General features: G+C 38.7%; 1 protein-coding gene across 1 annotated transcript; it reads left to right on the top strand.

Moving 5' to 3' along the window:
* Positions 1-11,296: 11,296 nt before the first annotated feature.
* On the top strand, positions 11,297-18,033 carry LOC110915022 (protein ESSENTIAL FOR POTEXVIRUS ACCUMULATION 1-like). The gene is made up of 10 exons (XM_022159643.2): positions 11,297-11,446; positions 12,671-12,759; positions 12,854-13,651; positions 13,719-13,836; positions 13,921-13,986; positions 14,064-14,669; positions 14,754-16,917; positions 16,999-17,168; positions 17,256-17,315; positions 17,396-18,033. Exons 1-10 carry the CDS (start codon positions 11,392-11,394, stop codon positions 17,785-17,787), a joined length of 4,518 nt encoding a protein of 1,505 aa, XP_022015335.1. The 5' UTR covers positions 11,297-11,391; the 3' UTR covers positions 17,788-18,033.
* The last annotated feature ends 788 nt before the right edge of the window (positions 18,034-18,821 follow it).

Raw genomic sequence — 18,821 nt, 5'->3', positions numbered from 1 at the left:
TATATATAGGTGTCATATGGGCGGTTCCAGTAGATAGAGAAGTTAAGTGTGTGTTTTTTAAGGTGTAAAGACGAAGTCCTGTCCAATTGTCTCCATGTGCTTGTAAACTGTTATAGAATCAATAAAGGAGACGTTAAAGTGTGAAATCAAGCTTTACGAAGACTAATTCAATGAATTCCGCCTCTGGATTAGTCTAAGACCTCTTCTGATCGACTCATCGGGTCAGCAAACAATCCTACATGTGGTATCAGAGCTCAGGAGGAAGAGTTCTTACCGTTTAGTTCGATTTTCGCTTGAAATTCTATCTTCTACACCTTCTTTTCTTGATTCGGAAAGATTTCACGGTCGGAATTTGATTAATTTTTCACAGATTGTGCGAAATTGTGTTTAAACAAACCCTGGAAAGTTTCAGATTAAAATTTGAAGTTTTTAGGGGTCAAAATGATGTTTGAAAGTGGACCGTGTTTTTGACTTGTTCTGGAACCGCTCGAAAATTTGGACTGGAACCGCTCGAAAATTTGGTCTGGAACCGCTCGAAATTTTGGTCTGGAACCGCTCGAACTGACATGTTGCTTGAATCGCTCGTAAATTGGACTCTTGAACCGCTCATCCGGACGAATTGAGAACCACTCATTCGGTCGGATTACTCTTGAATCGCTCCAAAATCAACTGTTGGAACCGCTCGTTCGAACAGGAGTTGAACCGCTCTTTCGGACACTGCTGGACCGCTTATTCGTACAAATCAGGGACAAGGTCTTGGATCGTTCATCCGAACGGATAATCTTTGACTCGCTCGAACGAACAGTAGCTGGACCGCTGATTTGGTTTAGTGGTTTGAATCGCTTATCTGAACAAGATTTTGGACCGCTCAAAAGGACAATAGTTGGACCGCCCTTGTGCTCATCCAACTCAGACCGCTCATTTGAAACTCACTCGGACCGCTTATCTGATCAACAGTTGTTTCGCTTATTAGTCAACTAATACGTGTTGGATTTTTTGAAAAATGATGATGATATTTGACGAAAAGGAGAATGAGTTTGTTGGAAAGATAAATGATTTTGGAAGATATCGTACGAGGATTTTCAATCAAGATGATAAACATGTTTGGACTCTTCGACTTGAAAATTTTTCTTGCCAACAGAATGAGAGTTTGAAAGAGATGGAAAAACGATTCGATTACATGATAGAGAAGTTAAAATCATTTGATATAGATTTGACAGATACTGAGCAGATATTGAAGTTGGAGGCTGCTTTACCTGCTGAATGGGATGATGTTTTAAAGGAGTTAAAACAAAAACCTAAATTCTCGAAATTGTATCCATCTGATTTCATCAATAAACTTCAAAAACGTTATTATAAAAATCTCGATGAAAAGAAGATATTGATGAATAGAGTAAAAGAGAATCTAGAAAAACTGAATCTAGGAAATTTAGATAAAATCAATTTGGATGTGATTACTGAGATTGATAAGAGAATCTGTATATGTTATGGTGCAAAACATAACATGAGATATGATTATAAAAGAGGATGTTATATTGATGAAAATTTAAAACCTCTTGATTTTGTAAAAATTGTTTGTGCAGGTACATACAAGAAGGAAACAAAGGATACTCCAAAGAATGAAGAATTTGTAAAGTCTGAGTATTCAAGTTCTGCATCAGCATGTTCAAAATGCGACAACTTCAAGACGGATAATGACAAACTTGTCAAAGACGCGGAAAGTTTGGCATTAGAAATCAAGAAGTTGAGAGAAGAGAAGCAGGCTGATGAAAAACAGATTCTTTTGAATCAAGAAAGTTGTGAGCAGTTGAAAGTTGAAAATGACAAACTGTTAAGTAATCTGAACAGTTTGGCATTGGAAAACAAGAAGTTGAAAGAAAATGTAAAGGCTTTTGAAAGCAAACAGAAATCATCAGAAAATGAAGATTTATGGATAAAATTGGAGAACAAAAATCTGAAAGCTAATGAAGTGAAACTTCAAGAACAGATAAATGTTTTGGAAAATGAAAAATCTGTTCTTGAAAACTTGAAAAATGAAAATGAAAATTCAATCAAGTCTCATCTTGAAAGAATCTCTCAGCTTGACAGTGAAGCTGAGAATTCGAGGAACAGAATTGATGAACTTGAAAAGAAATTGATCAGTTTTGTGACTTCATCTGACAAGTTGAATATTCCTTGTCCAAAACCAATCAACTCTGTTCCAATGAGTGACAAAGTCACAAACTTTGACAAAGTCAAAGTTAAAGATTGTTATGAAAAATCTGATGATAAAAAGGAAAAATTTCAGAAAACTGTTCTGCAATCAACTGAAAAGGGTGAATGCTCGAAGCAAAAACCTTTGAAGAAGAAAGCAGAACAGAATCAAAAGATTAAAAATGAGAAAATTGTTCAAAAAGATAGAAAAAAATTCATCAGATCGTTCATTCAATCAAAAGAAAAAATTAAAAAATATAAAAAATGAAAATTCTAAAATTGTTGGTAATAAGTGGTGCAGGTTTGACCACAGTGCTCAAAAGCTAAATCCAGCAGAGTTGAGAAAGGAATATCACCAAGCCAAACAATGCTTTGACTTGAGCGTTTGGACTAAAAATGGTGATTGGTACGATAACAGGGTGTGCTACAGCTGCGGCTATCAGGGGCATATTGCTGTTAACTGCCAGTATTGGAGTTATGAGACCAGAAGGTGCTTTAATTGCAACATCAAAGGTCACATTGCCAGAGAATGCCCAAGGAAATCGAATGACAGATTGAGGGTTAATTCTCAGAAATTGGCAAAGATTCCAGTCAAAGTCAAGCCCCAGGAACAGAAGGTTCTAAAACCTAAAGTTCAAGAACAGAAAATTCAAGAAAAGAAAGTCAAGCTTTCACAGGGGCAGAAAGACAGACTGAGGAAGAAAAGAAAGAAAGCAAGAGAATATCTCGAGAAGATTTTGTCCTCGGGTTCACGGGATAAACAGAATAAAAGTTCTGATGAATCGACTCTTTCAGTTGCAAAAACAAGCAAGACGAATTCTTCAGATACAAATCTGAGGACAGAAAAAAGAGGGAAGAAGAAGGAAAAGGTCGGCGATGAATCTGACAGATCAAAGTCGGACAAGCCACCTTCAGGCAATGATTCTGGTTCGTTAAAACCAGGGAAGCCTTTGGTTGAGGTAAAAAAGGAGAATTCAGGTTTAGCAATGGATGATGCAAATTTTCCACCATTGTTGAACAAGAATTCGAAATCACCCAAGGACCGTCAGGCTTGGGTGAATCTGTTTAAATGAAAAACCTGACTTGCCGGAGATCCCAAGATGGTATCGTGGATCATGAATCGGCACATTTCTTGAGAAATTTCACCTTGGTGATTTTTCGATTTACATGTGGTAAATCAGGGACATTAATTTGTACTTGATTTTCTACTGATGGTTTATGATAAAACTGGAAATGATAAATCTTTAAAATGTTTGAACAAAACAAAATGAAGAGATAACCCCGAACCTACGAATGGTTTGAACACAAACTAATTTTTTCCGGAAAAGCCATTTTGATTAAAACAAACTTAAGTGTTTTGAGATCACAATGGGAAAATAGTTTGTTGTGAGGGGGAGTTCTGATTGTTTATGCCATATGGATGGAGAATTGAAGTGATTCTCATCATGTTGTCATTTTTGTACAGTTTGTTTCAAATTTTCCCAGAAAATCAAAATTGAAACATATTTTGATTTTAGGGGGAGTAAAATTTTAAAAAAATTAGAAAATTTGAAAATGTCAAAAACATTAAAAAATTGTAAAAATGAGTTTTTGTTGCAAAACAAGAGGAAATGATAGTAAATCAGTTGGACTATCACAGCACGCTAAAGAAATGTAATGAAAAATGTGATAAACGGTCTCACTGATGATGTGACGATAGGTTTTTGTACATTTAGTAGATTTATTCGGGATATAAACCTAAAATTTCAAAACTTGTGAAATTCGTGGGGAACACTACTTGGATATATAGGTAACCCCTGAAATCTCGTTTGATAGGTCTCGTATTCTGATATACTAGGTGTTTATACTCTATGATGTCTGGGGTATTATTCCGGGACTTCTGCTGAACGGTAGTTCTGACCTAGTCCTTGGCTAATACTTTCCGCAAAATGCTTGAAACATAGCATTATAGCCCTCAGATTGATTAGACAATAAAATTGATAATCATCTGTTGTAGCTGAAAAGATCCTCTAAAGGGGACACACTGCTAAGTCGAAGCTGATATCTCTCTGCTGAACGGAAGTTCTGACCTGAGATCCCTCAGTTCTCGCATCTTTCCCCTAATTTATGTACAGACATTATTGTAGTGTTCATACCTGTAAGACTGAATATTGGGATTCTGGATACGGGAGTATATTCAAGAGGTGGGACACATGAATTGAACTAAGTTCATAAAATACCTAAATAGTATCCTGAATAGATTGAAAATTGTATAAAAATTTAAGAGGACAATTATATCGTCAATCTACGTGAATCGTTTAGAACTTAAAACGATTAAAAGCTTAACGGTGCTTGTGTTATGTCTTAAAAACTGATATGATCCTCTTGCACGAACTCACAAAAATATGTTTGTTTTGCATTTAAATTTCTGTTTTTGCATTTACATTTTAAATTTTGAAAAATCAAAAAGATTTTCGACAACTGATGGTGAAGAGCTGATTTTCAAAATCTCAAAGGCTAAACTTGATGAACAGACGGGTTGGTTAAATCATTTGAAATGTTTAAAATGATTCATTAGGTTGAATCAGAAATTGAAATATTTCAAATTTGTGAATCAGTGTTTAATTTGAAAAAGCTATCGAATAATTAGTTGATTCATTAAGTTGAATCACAATTATTTTGGTTTGTGATAGAGTGTTTGAGTTTTGCAGGCTTCTGATCCTGTTGCTACAGAGAAAGCCAGGAGTTGATTTCAATGGTGATAACGATTTCCAGACAGAGATCCCAGCATGATGATAGGGGGAGTCTGATGAAAGTTAGAGCCAGAAAAAGTTCCAGGCATATGATTCCAGGAGGAAGTTCCTGATAAAAGATTTGATTCCAGGCTGAGTTCCTGAAGAAGACCGAACAAGAGTGAAGAGCTGGAAATGATTGAAGACTCTCACTGAAGATTCCGTCAACATTCAAGGGGGAGTCTGTTGGTGCAGTTGTCTGTCGACTACATCTTAGTTCGAGTCTTAGGACAGGGTTGTTCGTATTGTATATGTGTTTAGAGTTTCAGGGCCGCTTATAGGGTAAATGAGTCTGACCGCTTTTGTGGCAATCAATGTGGGTCGCCCATATGTCAACTGGTAGGTTCGCTCATATGGACTTGTCCATATGAGCGGTTCCTGACTCCTATATATAGGTGTCATATGGGCGGTTCCAGTAGATAGAGAAGTTAAGTGTGTGTTTTTTAAGGTGTAAAGACGAAGTCCTGTCCAATTGTCTCCATGTGCTTGTAAACTGTTATAGAATCAATAAAGGAGACGTTAAAGTGTGAAATCAAGCTTTACGAAGACTAATTCAATGAATTCCGCCTCTGGATTAGTCTAAGACCTCTTCTGATCGACTCATCGGGTCAGCAAACGATCCTACACAAAAATTGGGCGACGACGGAAATGGTATGGTTTAATTGTTGGTGTTCCGATTTGTATTGGGTACCGGCAACGGATCAGTTGTCAGAGTGATGTGAGTAAACAGAGTCATGGGGAATGTGCCAAACAACACAGTATGTTGAATTCATAGTTTTATGCATGATTGATCTTTTTAAATTAACCTCATGTAGTAGTTTGTTTTATGTAACTTACTTTAAATTGGTATCAAATTTGTTTCAGCCTATGGAATTACACTTTCTGCTAATCCTAAACTCATATTAAAGAAGAGTATAAATAATTGGAATTATTTCTCATACAAAATATGTTTCTTTGGTCTGTTGCGATGGTGATTTGGGTATGGTGGTTATAAAATCGGATTGTTGAGGTGATTTGGGGGTGGCTGTGGGTGGTGGTTTGATGATCGGACTGCATCAATGTTTAGAAGTCAGTTTTTTATTCGTTTCACAATTTTTTTCCAGATATAAATGGGGAATTGAAAGGATTGAGATGAAGCTGGTGTGGGATATAAACAGGGAATTGAAAGGATTGAGTGGAAAATGACCATTTTACCCTCATGTGCATTGCACATGATATTTTTTAACTGAAATTTCTAACTAGGTTTGGCCTAAAGGACAAAGCGTGCAAGATTTTGAAAGGTAAAGGACACCGCCTGTAAACTTTTGGCGAAAAGGACAACGCCTGAAATTTGATGTAAACATAAAGGACAAAACTTGTAATTTACTCTAAATATTAAAATGATATATATAATAAATAAGTAAAAGGACCGATTTGCCCTTCATTTAACTGTTAAAATTAACTTGGTCAGGGTTAAAGGACAAGTCTTGCAAGATTATGAGACATTAAGTATAAAACTCGTCAATTTTAAAGGTAAAGGATACCGCCTGTAATTTGGTATAAAGATAAAGGACAAAACTTGTAATTCACTCTAAAAGAAACTAATGAAGTACCCATATCAAAGATCAAAGGTAGAAGCTTTATTAATCAAGTTGTATAAAATTAATCTAATAATCACCAGAAATGATAAATTCAACTAGGTTTAACATAAAAAAAAAGCAAGCTGCAAGCATATAAATTCAGATTCATGAAACAAGATTTGAAGTTGTTGAATAAAGATAAAACAATAAGAGATAAGCTTGGAAACAGAGGATATGATCTGCAGCAACGAAGGACATGATCTAAAACAATCGTCCATAACACCACCTCCACCGCCGCACCTAACCCACCATCACCGCCGCACCGTCACCCACCGCTTTTATCTACTTTACCATTATATCAAACCTGTATACTCGCCAATACATTTTTGTATTGACATTATTTTAACGTATGTTGCAGGTTAATCGCAAGTTATCATGAATCAAGAGTAGGCTACTTTAGAAACCCACCTAAAATCTAAGCTGTCGGATTTGTATTGTTTGAGAGACATGAAATCTGTATGACTTTTTGTGAAATATTTGTTTGTTAGTATGGGATAATGTACTTGTTAAATATTGTCGCCAAAAATTAGTTGTTATGGATTCTCTTGAGTAATCTGATTCGCTTAGTGCCGCGCCCCAATGATTCCGCCATCGGTTGGGGTGTGACACTTTTTACTTAAAATGATTTGCAAAACCTTAAATGTTTTTAGTTATACTTACAGTGATTAAATCTTTGTATTCTACAATTATTGCCGGTATGTGGAGTTTTGTATACATTACTTGATAAAACTTCACCATTGGATAATGGAGGGTGATATTCTTACGAAAACTGACGCTTTTTACGCTTTTCGCTCTTTTACTAACTACTAACCCAACCACCCACCTTTAGCCCAAGCCTAACCCTTCACCCAAAAAAGTCCTCTTGATATTTACAAAGGTACATAGTTAAAAAGGAGGAGGATTGATTGCTTGGCAAGCTTATGGTAGGAGTAAGTTCCATGCCGCTCTCGAGTGATTCACTAAAAATACATCTTCGGCCGAGTGTTGAGTGATTTTGAAAGGGGCGAAAATGCGAAATCGTCATTTTTAGTTTGGGCGAAAGCAAAAATTTATTTTGAACTGGGGCCAAAATTGTAGTTTTAATCTGGGAAAAAAATCATAATTGTGAACCGAGGGCAAAATCGTAATTTTGAGCGAGGGACAAAAAACGTAATTTTATTTTGAAGTGGGGGCGAAAACATAATTTTATTTTAAATTAAGGACGAAATCATAATTTTAAACGAATATAAAATAATAAAACTGGTGGTCCAATAGGGGAGTGCCACACAGCTGTGTGGCACTATTCCCCTACTTGCTTTTTGTATATGTGGAGAGACCACAGTCACAGATCCGTCGAGTGACAAATACTTTGGAGTTTTTGTTAGATATAAGCATTGTAATCTCCATCTTGATACTGTGAAGTTATAACAGTGTGTATTTTTATAAAATAGAATGAACTAACCAGTATTTTTCGTTGATAAAATATTTTCAACCGTGTTTCAGGTAACTTACTGTGAATGTCATAGAAGCCTGCTATGGAGCACTGAAGGCTTACATAAAGTGGCTATAGAAGAAATTTATGTTTTATCAATTAGGGTTTATCCCTATAAAAACATTTGATTGGAATATGCATTTTAGCCCATTTGTTTAATATTAAAAGTTTCGTGTTTTACAAACTCTGAAATTATTTCCTAACTACGATCCCGATGAAAATTTTTTTGCTGCGTATTTAATAAACATCGGTATCACTTGACTGGTTCACGGCTCCCGCTCCAAGGGTAGGGTCGGGGGTTGTGACACAAACTGACCTATAACTAAATGACACAAGATGTAAATTCTTCTTAGAGTTAAATGATTGGTTGTCCCTATGGTTTGCAAATATTGCAGACTTAGTCCCAGTGGTTTATTAATTACAGAGTTGGTCCCAGTGGTTGCAAATTTTGCACTCGGGTGATCCTTATCACTAACCCGTGTTAATTTCTCAGTTAAATGTATGCTAAATGACTAGATTGCCCCTGAACAATAAAAAAAATAAAGATGCCCACCTTCCTCTTTTTCCTCCCCTCTCTCCCTCTCTCTAAAACCCACCACTGCCACTACCTTCAACCTACCTGATGCTTTTATGTCTACAACCCAAAGATACAACAAGTTTGAAAATCAAGAACCAGAACCCACCTCAAGTTATGATTTCTTTTACCAGCCAATCAGACTCGGGTACGCGAAATAAAGAACAAGAAAAAACGGAAGAGCAAACAAAATGGTGATGAGAATATACACAGCCAAGATGATTGCACTTGCAGGTATTGCATATAGAACAATTAGTAGAAATATGAACGCCAGTGGAAACTTTGCCGTTAAGTGAACAAAGAAGATTAACGACTTACGAATGGTCGATTGCAGTCTTTCACCAACGTGTGCCCTCGCCAAACTGTTACTATGGCTACCGGGATTAGTGACCAACCTTCTTCCCTGCTGTTATTTACCGAGATCTCGTCATCAGAGCAGACTGATAACCGAGGAGATACGGCAGCGGAGGAGTACCGGCGGCGGTTGAAGGCGTGGTTGATAATTGAAGGGTGGGGCTGGGGTGGGTTGAAGGTGACAATGGAGGTGGTGGATTGAAGGTGGTGGTGGTGGTGGGTTGAAGGTGGTGGCGGTGGTGGTGGGTTTTAGAGAGATAGAGAGAGTGAGAGTCAAGGATCCGACGAGTTTGACAGAGCTTTGGTCCCGAGATAACCGGTTCGGTGATAAGAAATGAGTAGAAGTAGGAACCGACACCGAACAAGTCACTTATAATCTGGTTTCTATTAATTTATAAAAGTTACATACCCGCGAAACCAGTTGGACAACATCTCCCCTCTGGGAACCAAAAGCTTGTCCAACACAAGACCCAATACCCATATATATTGGCATTGTGCCTTCGTACGAAGCTGCACCTAGTGCCTTCGTACGAACCGACTCATATCTTGTTCTTCGGTACGAACCTACTAAGTTGTCCGTTCGTACGAAGGGACTCCCTTCGTACGAAGGAGCTGTAACATCACAAATCCTTCAGTTTGTACTCGATCTCACACTGTTCTATATAATATTCAACACACGCTCTATCTAGCCTATTCGCACAGTGGCAGACATACAAAATATGCACCAACAGAGAGGATGAAGAAGATAAGGTGGACCATCTTTTTTTTTTTAATTGTTCAGGGGCAATCTAGTCATTTTGGATATATTTAACTGAGAAAATTAACATGGGTTAGTGACAAGGATCACCCGAGTGCAAAATTTGCAACCACTGGGACCAACTCTGTAATTAGTAAACCACTAGGACCAAGTCTGCAATATTTGCAAACCACAAGGACCAACCAAGCATTTAACTATTCTTCTTATTAATAAAAGCAAAGCCATTAAAATTTCTCCTCTAGCACATACACACTTAACTACCACATAGGTTCTTTACTACTTGAACTATCAAGTCAATTAGTAATACAGACTCCTTGTTCGACTGGGAAGGATCTATACAGCAATATCTCGAGAGGAAGCACTGCACTGCCTGAACAACTAAAGGATGAACTCTAAAGTTTCCCATTGGATAAAATAGAGCTAATTTTGTATTACCCTCAAATAAAGGGACTTTTCTACATCAAGAGAATGTGGTTTAAAGAATAATACGGGGATATATCTTATTTGAAAGAAAGTTAGCAACAAAGTAGATATGATACACAATTAAACAAACAAAAACGACTTAAAAATGTGTATTCAAACCAACAACAAATCACAATAACAATAATTTCCATCCAAATGTTTGATTGAATCTTTGAGTATCAGCCATTTTGTCTAGCTTATTTCATTTTGTTAGTTTAATCTCATTACTCGAAAACACATGTAAATGCGTAATTGTTACATACACTAATACTCTACAGGAAGAACGAAATCTATATTTAAATAAATATCTCATTCTTTCTTTGGAGTAGCACTATTCATAATACTTATCACTACTCACTCGTACATATCTTTTGACTCACCGATTAAGAAAACACGTCTGATATCTCACTAATCAAAAGTTTAAATCCCTAACAAGATGAATTATAAGAAAACAGATGTAATATCTCACTAATCAATGAAATCAGTTCTAATGATCACAAGCTACAAGGAAAAACATGCAAACAAAGATTCAAAGCCGTCCTAAATATAGTGACTGATACTCGCAACATCAATGATTCTAGCAAACGTGTTCGTATCTAATTGATTGGGTGCCTAATCCCATAATACACGATCGAATGGCCAATGAGCTAGTGTTGGAGTGGTTAGGGAGAGACCGTGTGTTCCAAGTGACCCAAGTTCAATTCCTACCCCTAGCATTTAGTTTCTGCGGCACCTGGTGATGATGGGAGACTAGGCGAGTAGGCGGCGATCGCTAGTTCGATCCTTGAACTGAGCGGGTTTTACCTCACCGCACTGTCGTGCCTTCGGGCGAGTGTTCACGGGCTTCGGCCTTAGGTGAGGGTTTTCCCCGGTTCGGAAGGCGAGTGTATCCCGATATGGTGAATTTCGCCAGTAGCCCATTTGAAGGATTCGTTGGCCGTTCAAAAAAAAAATACACGATCGAATGAATTTACCAATAGATTTAATGGGTGTGTTAGTAGTCCCTAGTTAAAAAAAATCTAATTTCCAATTTTCATTTTTAATTTTTTTTTACAATTTTTTTTTATCCTGACTCCGTATGCCCTTGCTATATTTCCCCCGCACTCGTGTCTATCTCCCTCACACCTTCCTTGACGCAGCCAACACAAACCCTTATTTCTTCGGCGTCGACGACCTCTCTCCGATTATCAATGGCCGCCTCCACCAACTTCGATTCTCCTCTTCATAACTCTCAGATCTCCCGAGGTTATTCACTCACCTTTCTTCTACTCATATCCTCTTCATACTTTCTCCTTTATTTTCTCAAAACCCTATCTTATGTCTACAGATTTCACTAATTTCTCTGTCGATTTGTGAATGCATTTATCGTAACGCCGTTGTTTTTGTTTTCCGTCACTGGTTTCTGAGCCGCTTAGTGTTTTGCGATACGAAACGTGACGCAATTTTATTCGCTTAATGTTTAGGGTGTGGATGTATATATATACATATATGTGTGTGTGTGTTTGTGTGTATCGTTTTTATGAAATTTGTTCTATTGACGATTTGTTTGTTTGTACGGTGGTGGTTTTTAGGGTTTTGGAATAAACATAGTGGAATAATTTGTGTTGAGGTTGATTTATGTGGTATTGAGTGTATTTTGAGAGTGACGTTAGTTAGTGGTTTGTTTACTATGTTTATATCTATTTTTGTTATCATATCGATTTCAGGACTGATGTTTCGGTATCATACGGTTTGATATATGCTTGTAATTTATCGGTGTTTATGTAGCTATGTGGTTATTGAGTATGGTAAAAAGGCCTGTATGGGATTATATAGCATTTTATGCTGATTTGTGATGGTAATTTGTTATTTTATGCTTTGTTTTTCACTTTAACTCTGTTCATGAAACAGTTAAAATCACAAAGAATTAACATCGAAAGGTTTTTTTATGCATTTTTAATCTTCGCAAAGGATTCGATTGTTATATGGGACCAATGGTTCTCTTTAATTTGTTTACGCTATACATTTAGCTGCATTGGCACAAAATATTACTCCCTAGAACCCTTTGTGGTAGACTCATGCATACTTGTAGAGTTGTACTTAAAAAGTGAGGAAAACTGAGTAAAATTTTGTCATAACTGAGTACTTTAGATTTAGGGCTTTTTGAAGATCACATGGCACATGTGTTTCAATGATGTTCATCTTTGTCTTCTAGTGATGTGATTCAGTTTTATAGATTGACTTTGAGTTGATTAATATTCTACAGTTAGTACCTAACAACTGATCTAGTATTTGTTAATGCGACAATTATTTTGGTTCATTTGAAGACAAGTTTAGATGTATAGCTATATGTTGCTGTTGGAGACATGTAGACTTCAATGAGATTGTTTAACAATGGCATCTTATTGACCTTTCTGAGTGATTGTTATTGTATTTAAATACTCATGTGTGGATTTGCTAATTGTTTCTTTTGGCTGTTATGTTGTGTAGATGGGCTAGGGTCTGACAGTTCCATTCCACTTTCACCACAGTGGCTTCTCTCGAAACCTGGCGAGAACAAGACTGGAACTTTAACTGGTGTATGTGGCAGCTGTACTTTTTAAAAAAAATAGTATCTTCCTATATTTCCAGCTTTGGTTGTTGAGTACCTTTCTTTCTTTCTTTGTTTTACAGGAGGGCCCCACCAGTCCTTTCCCAACATTTGGCAACCGCATGGAGTTTATGAAATCACCTGGAAATGACAACCACACCCTTGATTCCCAAAAGAAGAAAGATGTGTTTAGGCCATCTGTGCTTGATAACCGTGAAAGGTGGCGTGATGAGGAAAGAGACACAACTGCCTTTGTTCGCAAAGACAGGTGGCGGGAGGGTGAAAAAGAGGCTGGAGTTGGGGATAACCGCAAGGTGGACCGGTGGGCTGACAACTCATCTGGGAAACACTATGGTGAATCACGCCACACCCCCTCTGATAAATGGGGTGATTCTGGTAACAAGGATGCAAACCATGATCAGGTCCAGCGACGTGAGAGTAAGTGGAACACACGGTGGGGCCCTGATGACAAGGAAACTGATGTCATTCATGAGCATGACATCCCTCGTGAACGGGAGGCTGACAATCCTCGCCCGTGGAGATCCAACTCAGCACTCAACCGAGCAAGAGTAGACCCGCCACATCAGCAAAGCCCGGGTTTAAACAAGCCGACTTCCATGTTTTCTCATGGTCGGGGACGTGGGGAACATTATAATCCAACGTTCTCTGTCGGACGAGGAAGGGGAGCCTCTGTTGGTGACAGAGGGAATGATGACGTGTCACCAATGAGGTATAGCAGGACAAAGCTTCTTGATGTGTACAGGATAACTGATATGAAAGCTGGTGGAATGATGTTAGATGGTGTGGTACCAGTGCCCTCACTAACACAGGAGGAAGTACTGGAGCCACTTGCACTTACTTCACCTACTCCAGAAGAATTGGTAAGTTTAAATAGTAATACTTTCTGTTAAACGTAGCAGGAATAAAATCAGGTTATCTTGTTTGCAGTTTATATTAAAGGGGATTGACAAAGGGGACATTCTAAGTAGCGGTGCTCCCCAAATTGCTAAAGATGGATCAGGTGGGCTTAATGCGGTTGATCCTCAGTCAAGAAGAACCAAACTTGGTACGGAGAATACATCTTTCTCAAGATATGCATTGAGTTTATAATTTATTCCATGATTGTTGTTAATACGACTTTTTTTAACAGGGAGTAGAGAAGATCTGTCACTTGCATCTGACAACTATAGAGACGAGACTGCTGACAGCTTCAAACGTATATGTTCAGATTATTTTGTGTCATAAGACGCTTGAACCTTTGAGAATTGACCATAGATCAATTTGTGTTTGCAGCAACAGGAGAATCAAAGATGCCGGGTGCACCTTGGAGATCATTATCCATTGGACGTGGTCAACCAAACTCAGTTGACTTGAGGGACATCTCCGGTGACATGAGGCCATGGTCACAGCCCCAAAAGGATATAACCAATGAATGGAGTGGCAGCAGTTTACCAAATCCAGTTATCAAAAGGCAACCACCTGGAATTATGGACCGAGAAGAAACAAGAATAGTTTCTCAATCCTCACCCGAAGACCTAGTTCTTTTTTACAAAGATCCTCAGGGTGCAATTCAAGGTCCTTTTACTGGCAGTGATATCATAGGGTGGTTTGAAGCTGGATACTTTGGGATAGATCTTCTAGTACGTCTTGCAAATGCACCACAAGACTCGCCATTTGCATTACTTGGTGATGTCATGCCTCACCTGCGTGCAAAAGTCAGACCGCCACCTGGATTTAGTGCTGCCAAACAAAGTGAAATCAATGATGAATCCAGTAAGGTTCAAGCAGGGTTGGGTGAACATTCTATGTTGAAAAATGACCCAGTATTTCAACATGGCTCAAGTAAAGAGGCTGAGAATAGGTTTATAGAGTCTCTCATGAGTGGTGGTCTCTCTGAAGGTTGTTGTAAAATGATTTTGCTTTCATAGTTCATAACATGTGATGTTTGTTATTCTTTTATGACTGAATTTGTTTGCTTTATAGGTATGCATGGGTACTTTGGGAACTCTAGTTCAGTTCCAGCCAGAGGAACAGAGAGTGGGGATAACCTGTTTCAGTTGGCGAAGATGATGCAGCTTGAACGGCAAAAATCTTCGTCTAATCCTTACTCTCTTTGGTCTGGGAGCGGTCTTAAACCTGATGTGCTTCAGGACCCCGCAATTCCACAATCAAACATGATACCAAACCCTTCAAATCCTGAATTCATGTCCATTCTTCAAGGCTTGTCAGATAGGTCAACCCCCACCGTGAATAATTGGTCAAACTTCCCTGTTCAAGGTGGACCTGGGTTGGATCCACTTCAGGATAAACATTTCCCTCTTCAGTCAGCCTTTGGAGTCCCGCAAAGGCCGCAAGCACAAAATATGCCCTCACTATCAAGTTTACAATTTGACAATCCTTCTGGTCCACTAACTCTGGAAAAGCTTCTTTCATCTGGGCTCCCTCAAGATCAAATAATAAGTCTATTGCAACAGCAACAAATGTCACAGATGAAACCTCAGATTCCCATACCTACACAACACCCGTCGGTATTGGATGATTATTTGTTGCTTAAGCAGCAGCAACAAAAGCAGGAACAGATGCAGCAGATGATGCGCCAGCAACTTCTTTCACAGGTGCTTAAGGACCAACATTCCATGCAACGGTTTGGTGAGCAGTCTTGTGGACCGATGCTGACCCCCGGGCTATCTGTTCCCAATCCTTCACTACATGACATGTTGCAAAATCAAGTTCCTCATATGCAGGATACAGTTGCTCGTATGCCTGCAGTTGCTCCTCAAGCTGCTGTGCATTTACCCCATCAGTTGATGGAAAATACAATGCAACAAAATGAAGGTCGGGAACAGGAGCAAGAAATGGCAGTTGATTTGAAAACAGGTCAAAATGTTACGATACCTACCTCCAATGCTAGTTTCGTTTCTGATCCTGCAGACAATTATGAAAAACCTGTGGTTGTGGAAGCTGTTGAACATGACGATATTTTGGAGGAGCCGCCAACTGATGTCATTGAGCCATCAGCTGTTCAGAGTGAACAGTCTAATGAACTCCATAGTCTGGAAGAAGCAAAACCTGTTGAGGTTAAGAAAGCTAATGACAAGAAGTCAAAGAAACAGAAGGCAAAAGCACAATCGTCTGACATGGCCAAGTCAGCATCTAAAACACAGCTGCCTAAGCATTCTGGAACTGAATTGACCGAGGTCAATGAAGCTGAAGCTGGAGAGACCAAATCTAGTGTGGTTATTGAAGAGGATGCAAGCAAGTCTAATGATGTTAACCCACAAGATAACGATAACGTACAAGTTCATAGTAGCCAACGAGCTTGGAAGCCTGCTCCTGGGTTTAAGCCAAAGTCATTATTAGAAATTCAGCAGGAAGAGCAGCGGAGGGCCCAGGCCCAAGCCCAAGCCCAAGCCAATGCCTCTTCAGAGATGACTGTATCTGATATTTCGACATCTCTAAAGTCAATGAACATGTCTACCACCCCTTGGGCTGGTGTTGTTGGCCATTCAGACCACAAGCCTATGGAAGCCAAGAAAGATTCGACCACTTCTGAGGTTTCCCACAATCAGAAGCAGAACAAGGGCCAGTTGCATGAACATCTGGCTGGAGAAGTACCGGTGAAATCCAGTGAAAAGAATTCTGCAACCTCTGATCCGATAGAAGAAGGTAACTTTATTGAAACTAAAGAGTCAAAAAGGAGTCGCAAAAAGTCTGCAAAAGCCAAGGCTGCAGGAGCTAAGGTTTCTGTGGCTGCTGCTCCTGTTGAAATACCTGTGAGCTCCAGTCCAAACGAGAAAAGCAAAAGTTCACGTCAGGAGAAGGTTACCGTTACATTGCCAGCCATTCCTTCTGGTCCTTCACTTGGAGATTTTGTTGTTTGGAAAGGGGAGACTGTCCCCTCATCACCTGCTCCAGCGTGGTCTACCGATTCAGGTAAGACTGCAAAACACACCTCTTTGAGGGACATTCTCAAGGAACAAGAGAAAAAAGTTTCTTCGCAAATACCGGTCCCTACGCCAGCACAAAAACCTCAAACTCCTGCCAAGGCTGCAGCATCTCCTATCAAGAATATGTCACAATCCAAAAGCAAAATTGACGATGATTTGTTTTGGGGTCCATTGGATCACCCCAAGCAAGAAACAAAAGGGTACACTCTTTGTTTATAGCTTCACACATGTTTAGTATCTATATTTCTTTGTTTATAAGCGTATGTGGTTGATGCATGCAGGTCAGATTTTCCGCAACTTGCAAGTCAAGGTAGTTGGGCTAAGAACACTAACACTCCTGGAAAAGGAATTTCTATAAACCGCCAAAAGTCTGTAGGTGGCAGACAGGAAACTTCTCTTTCTTCTTCTCCCGCGTTAAAGGGGAAACAAGACGTGTTGGCTAAGCGTTCTGGTAAAGGCACTTCCTTTAAGATAACGGCAATTCCATAACGCTGGTTAATAATTTTTTTGAATATGATCGTGTATTGTGATTGTGCAGAGGCTATGGATTTCAGAGACTGGTGCAAGAATGAATGTGTCAGACTTCTTGGAACCAAAGGTTTACAGGATCTCAACTTTTTTTTTGAATTTAATGTTATTATTTATTGCTTATTTATTTCATACATTTAATTGTTATAGATACAAGTTTTCTGGAGTTCTGTTTGAAGCAATCTAGATCAGAAGCAGAGATATTGCTCAAGGAAAATCTTGGATCTTATGACCCTGATCATGAATTCATAGACAAGTTCCTCAATTACAAAGATTTCTTGCCTTCAGACGTCCTTGAGATCGCCTTCCAAAGTGGGAATGATCAAAAGGCGACTGGGGATTTCAAATCCGTCAGTGACGGGTTTTGGGACTCGGAAATTGGTGGTAGCAGTGGTAAAGCGGTGGTTGCAGATGGTGGTTCCGCTAAGGGTGGAGGTAAGAAGAAGGGGAAGAAAGGAAAAAAGGTGAGTCCTGCGGTGTTGGGGTTTAATGTGGTGAGCAACAGGATTATGATGGGAGAGATTGAGACGATTGATGACTAGGTGCGACAGGTGTTGGTTTGTTTTCTTATTATTGTAGTTGTAAATATTTTTGTCTCAAAAGAGAGCCGTCTGTCATGTACATGATAATTTTGGAGTTTAGGGTTTAAGAAGTGCTCCATCAATTTTGTGACCTGTTTAACTTGTTTCAACTGTAGAAGAGATACCCCAATATGCCAGATGCTTGTTAGGCTGGGAGTTTTATGTATTTCAAAAGCCAGAAATTACATCTTTTATGATCTTTTTTTACCCTTTTCTTTACTTTCTTATAATATATATATTGTTATTTTGATTTGTTATAAATCGAACACATTAAACTGCCTTTTGAAAGTATTTGTAAAATGGTTCTTTTACACTTATTATAACAAATCTTTTAAAGAAACTTGTTTTACCCTAGCAATTATATGGGTTTTGGCACCATCGTTCAATGTGGTACGCCCATTCTCGTCACCAAAATCTCGACTAGGCGTCATTAGGCAATGGTTTGTCCGTTCATGTTGCCAAAATTTAGTCCTTTTGTGCGAATTGTCAAGGATGGTTATTGTGACAATGGTGTTGGAATTTTCATTCTCTCTACGAATTTGATCAAATGGTTTTTCACTATATTTAATTTGGGTCTATCTATGTGAATTTTTACACCGTCACTATTGTGTGTTGTGTAAATAGTGGAGCCATATGAACCAGAATTTGTAACTCGAAGCATATGGTAACAACAATCAACACTAATTGATATTGGATTGCACATATCATGTTGTGTCAATGATGAGAAACAAATGAGTCTAGTGGTTGGAGGTTGGTCCATAATTGGAGCTTCCTCAACTATAGGGTTGCCTTTTTATTTACTTCTCATAATATGTATCCACCATTGGGAGGTTGACGAACGGTTTAGATGTTGATGAAACAATGGTTAACCGGGCAGGGTTAACACACTGGTCTCGTCAAGAAGGGTTAATCCCTTCCTCTCGAGGATCGCTGGCTGGATCACCGGTGGTTGATCTCCTGCACAAGGAAACAAGCCGTGACTCGTAACAAGGAGG

The sequence above is a fragment of the Helianthus annuus genome, chromosome 16, assembly GCF_002127325.2.
Source record: "Helianthus annuus cultivar XRQ/B chromosome 16, HanXRQr2.0-SUNRISE, whole genome shotgun sequence".
NCBI classification, from domain to species: Eukaryota; Viridiplantae; Streptophyta; class Magnoliopsida; order Asterales; family Asteraceae; genus Helianthus; species Helianthus annuus.
Note: the sequence above shows the minus strand (reverse complement) of the source record. Positions and strands in the feature narration are given on the sequence as shown.

Coding starts and splice junctions, on each gene's coding strand:
- LOC110915022 (XM_022159643.2), top strand. CDS start 11,392: ATGGCCGCCTCCACCAACTTCGATTCTCCTCTTCATAACTCTCAGATC. Junction 12,760..12,853: donor AGACTGGAACTTTAACTGGT/GTATGTGGCAGC, acceptor TTTGTTTTACAG/GAGGGCCCCACCAGTCCTTT. Junction 17,169..17,255: donor CGTGTTGGCTAAGCGTTCTG/GTAAAGGCACTT, acceptor GTGATTGTGCAG/AGGCTATGGATTTCAGAGAC.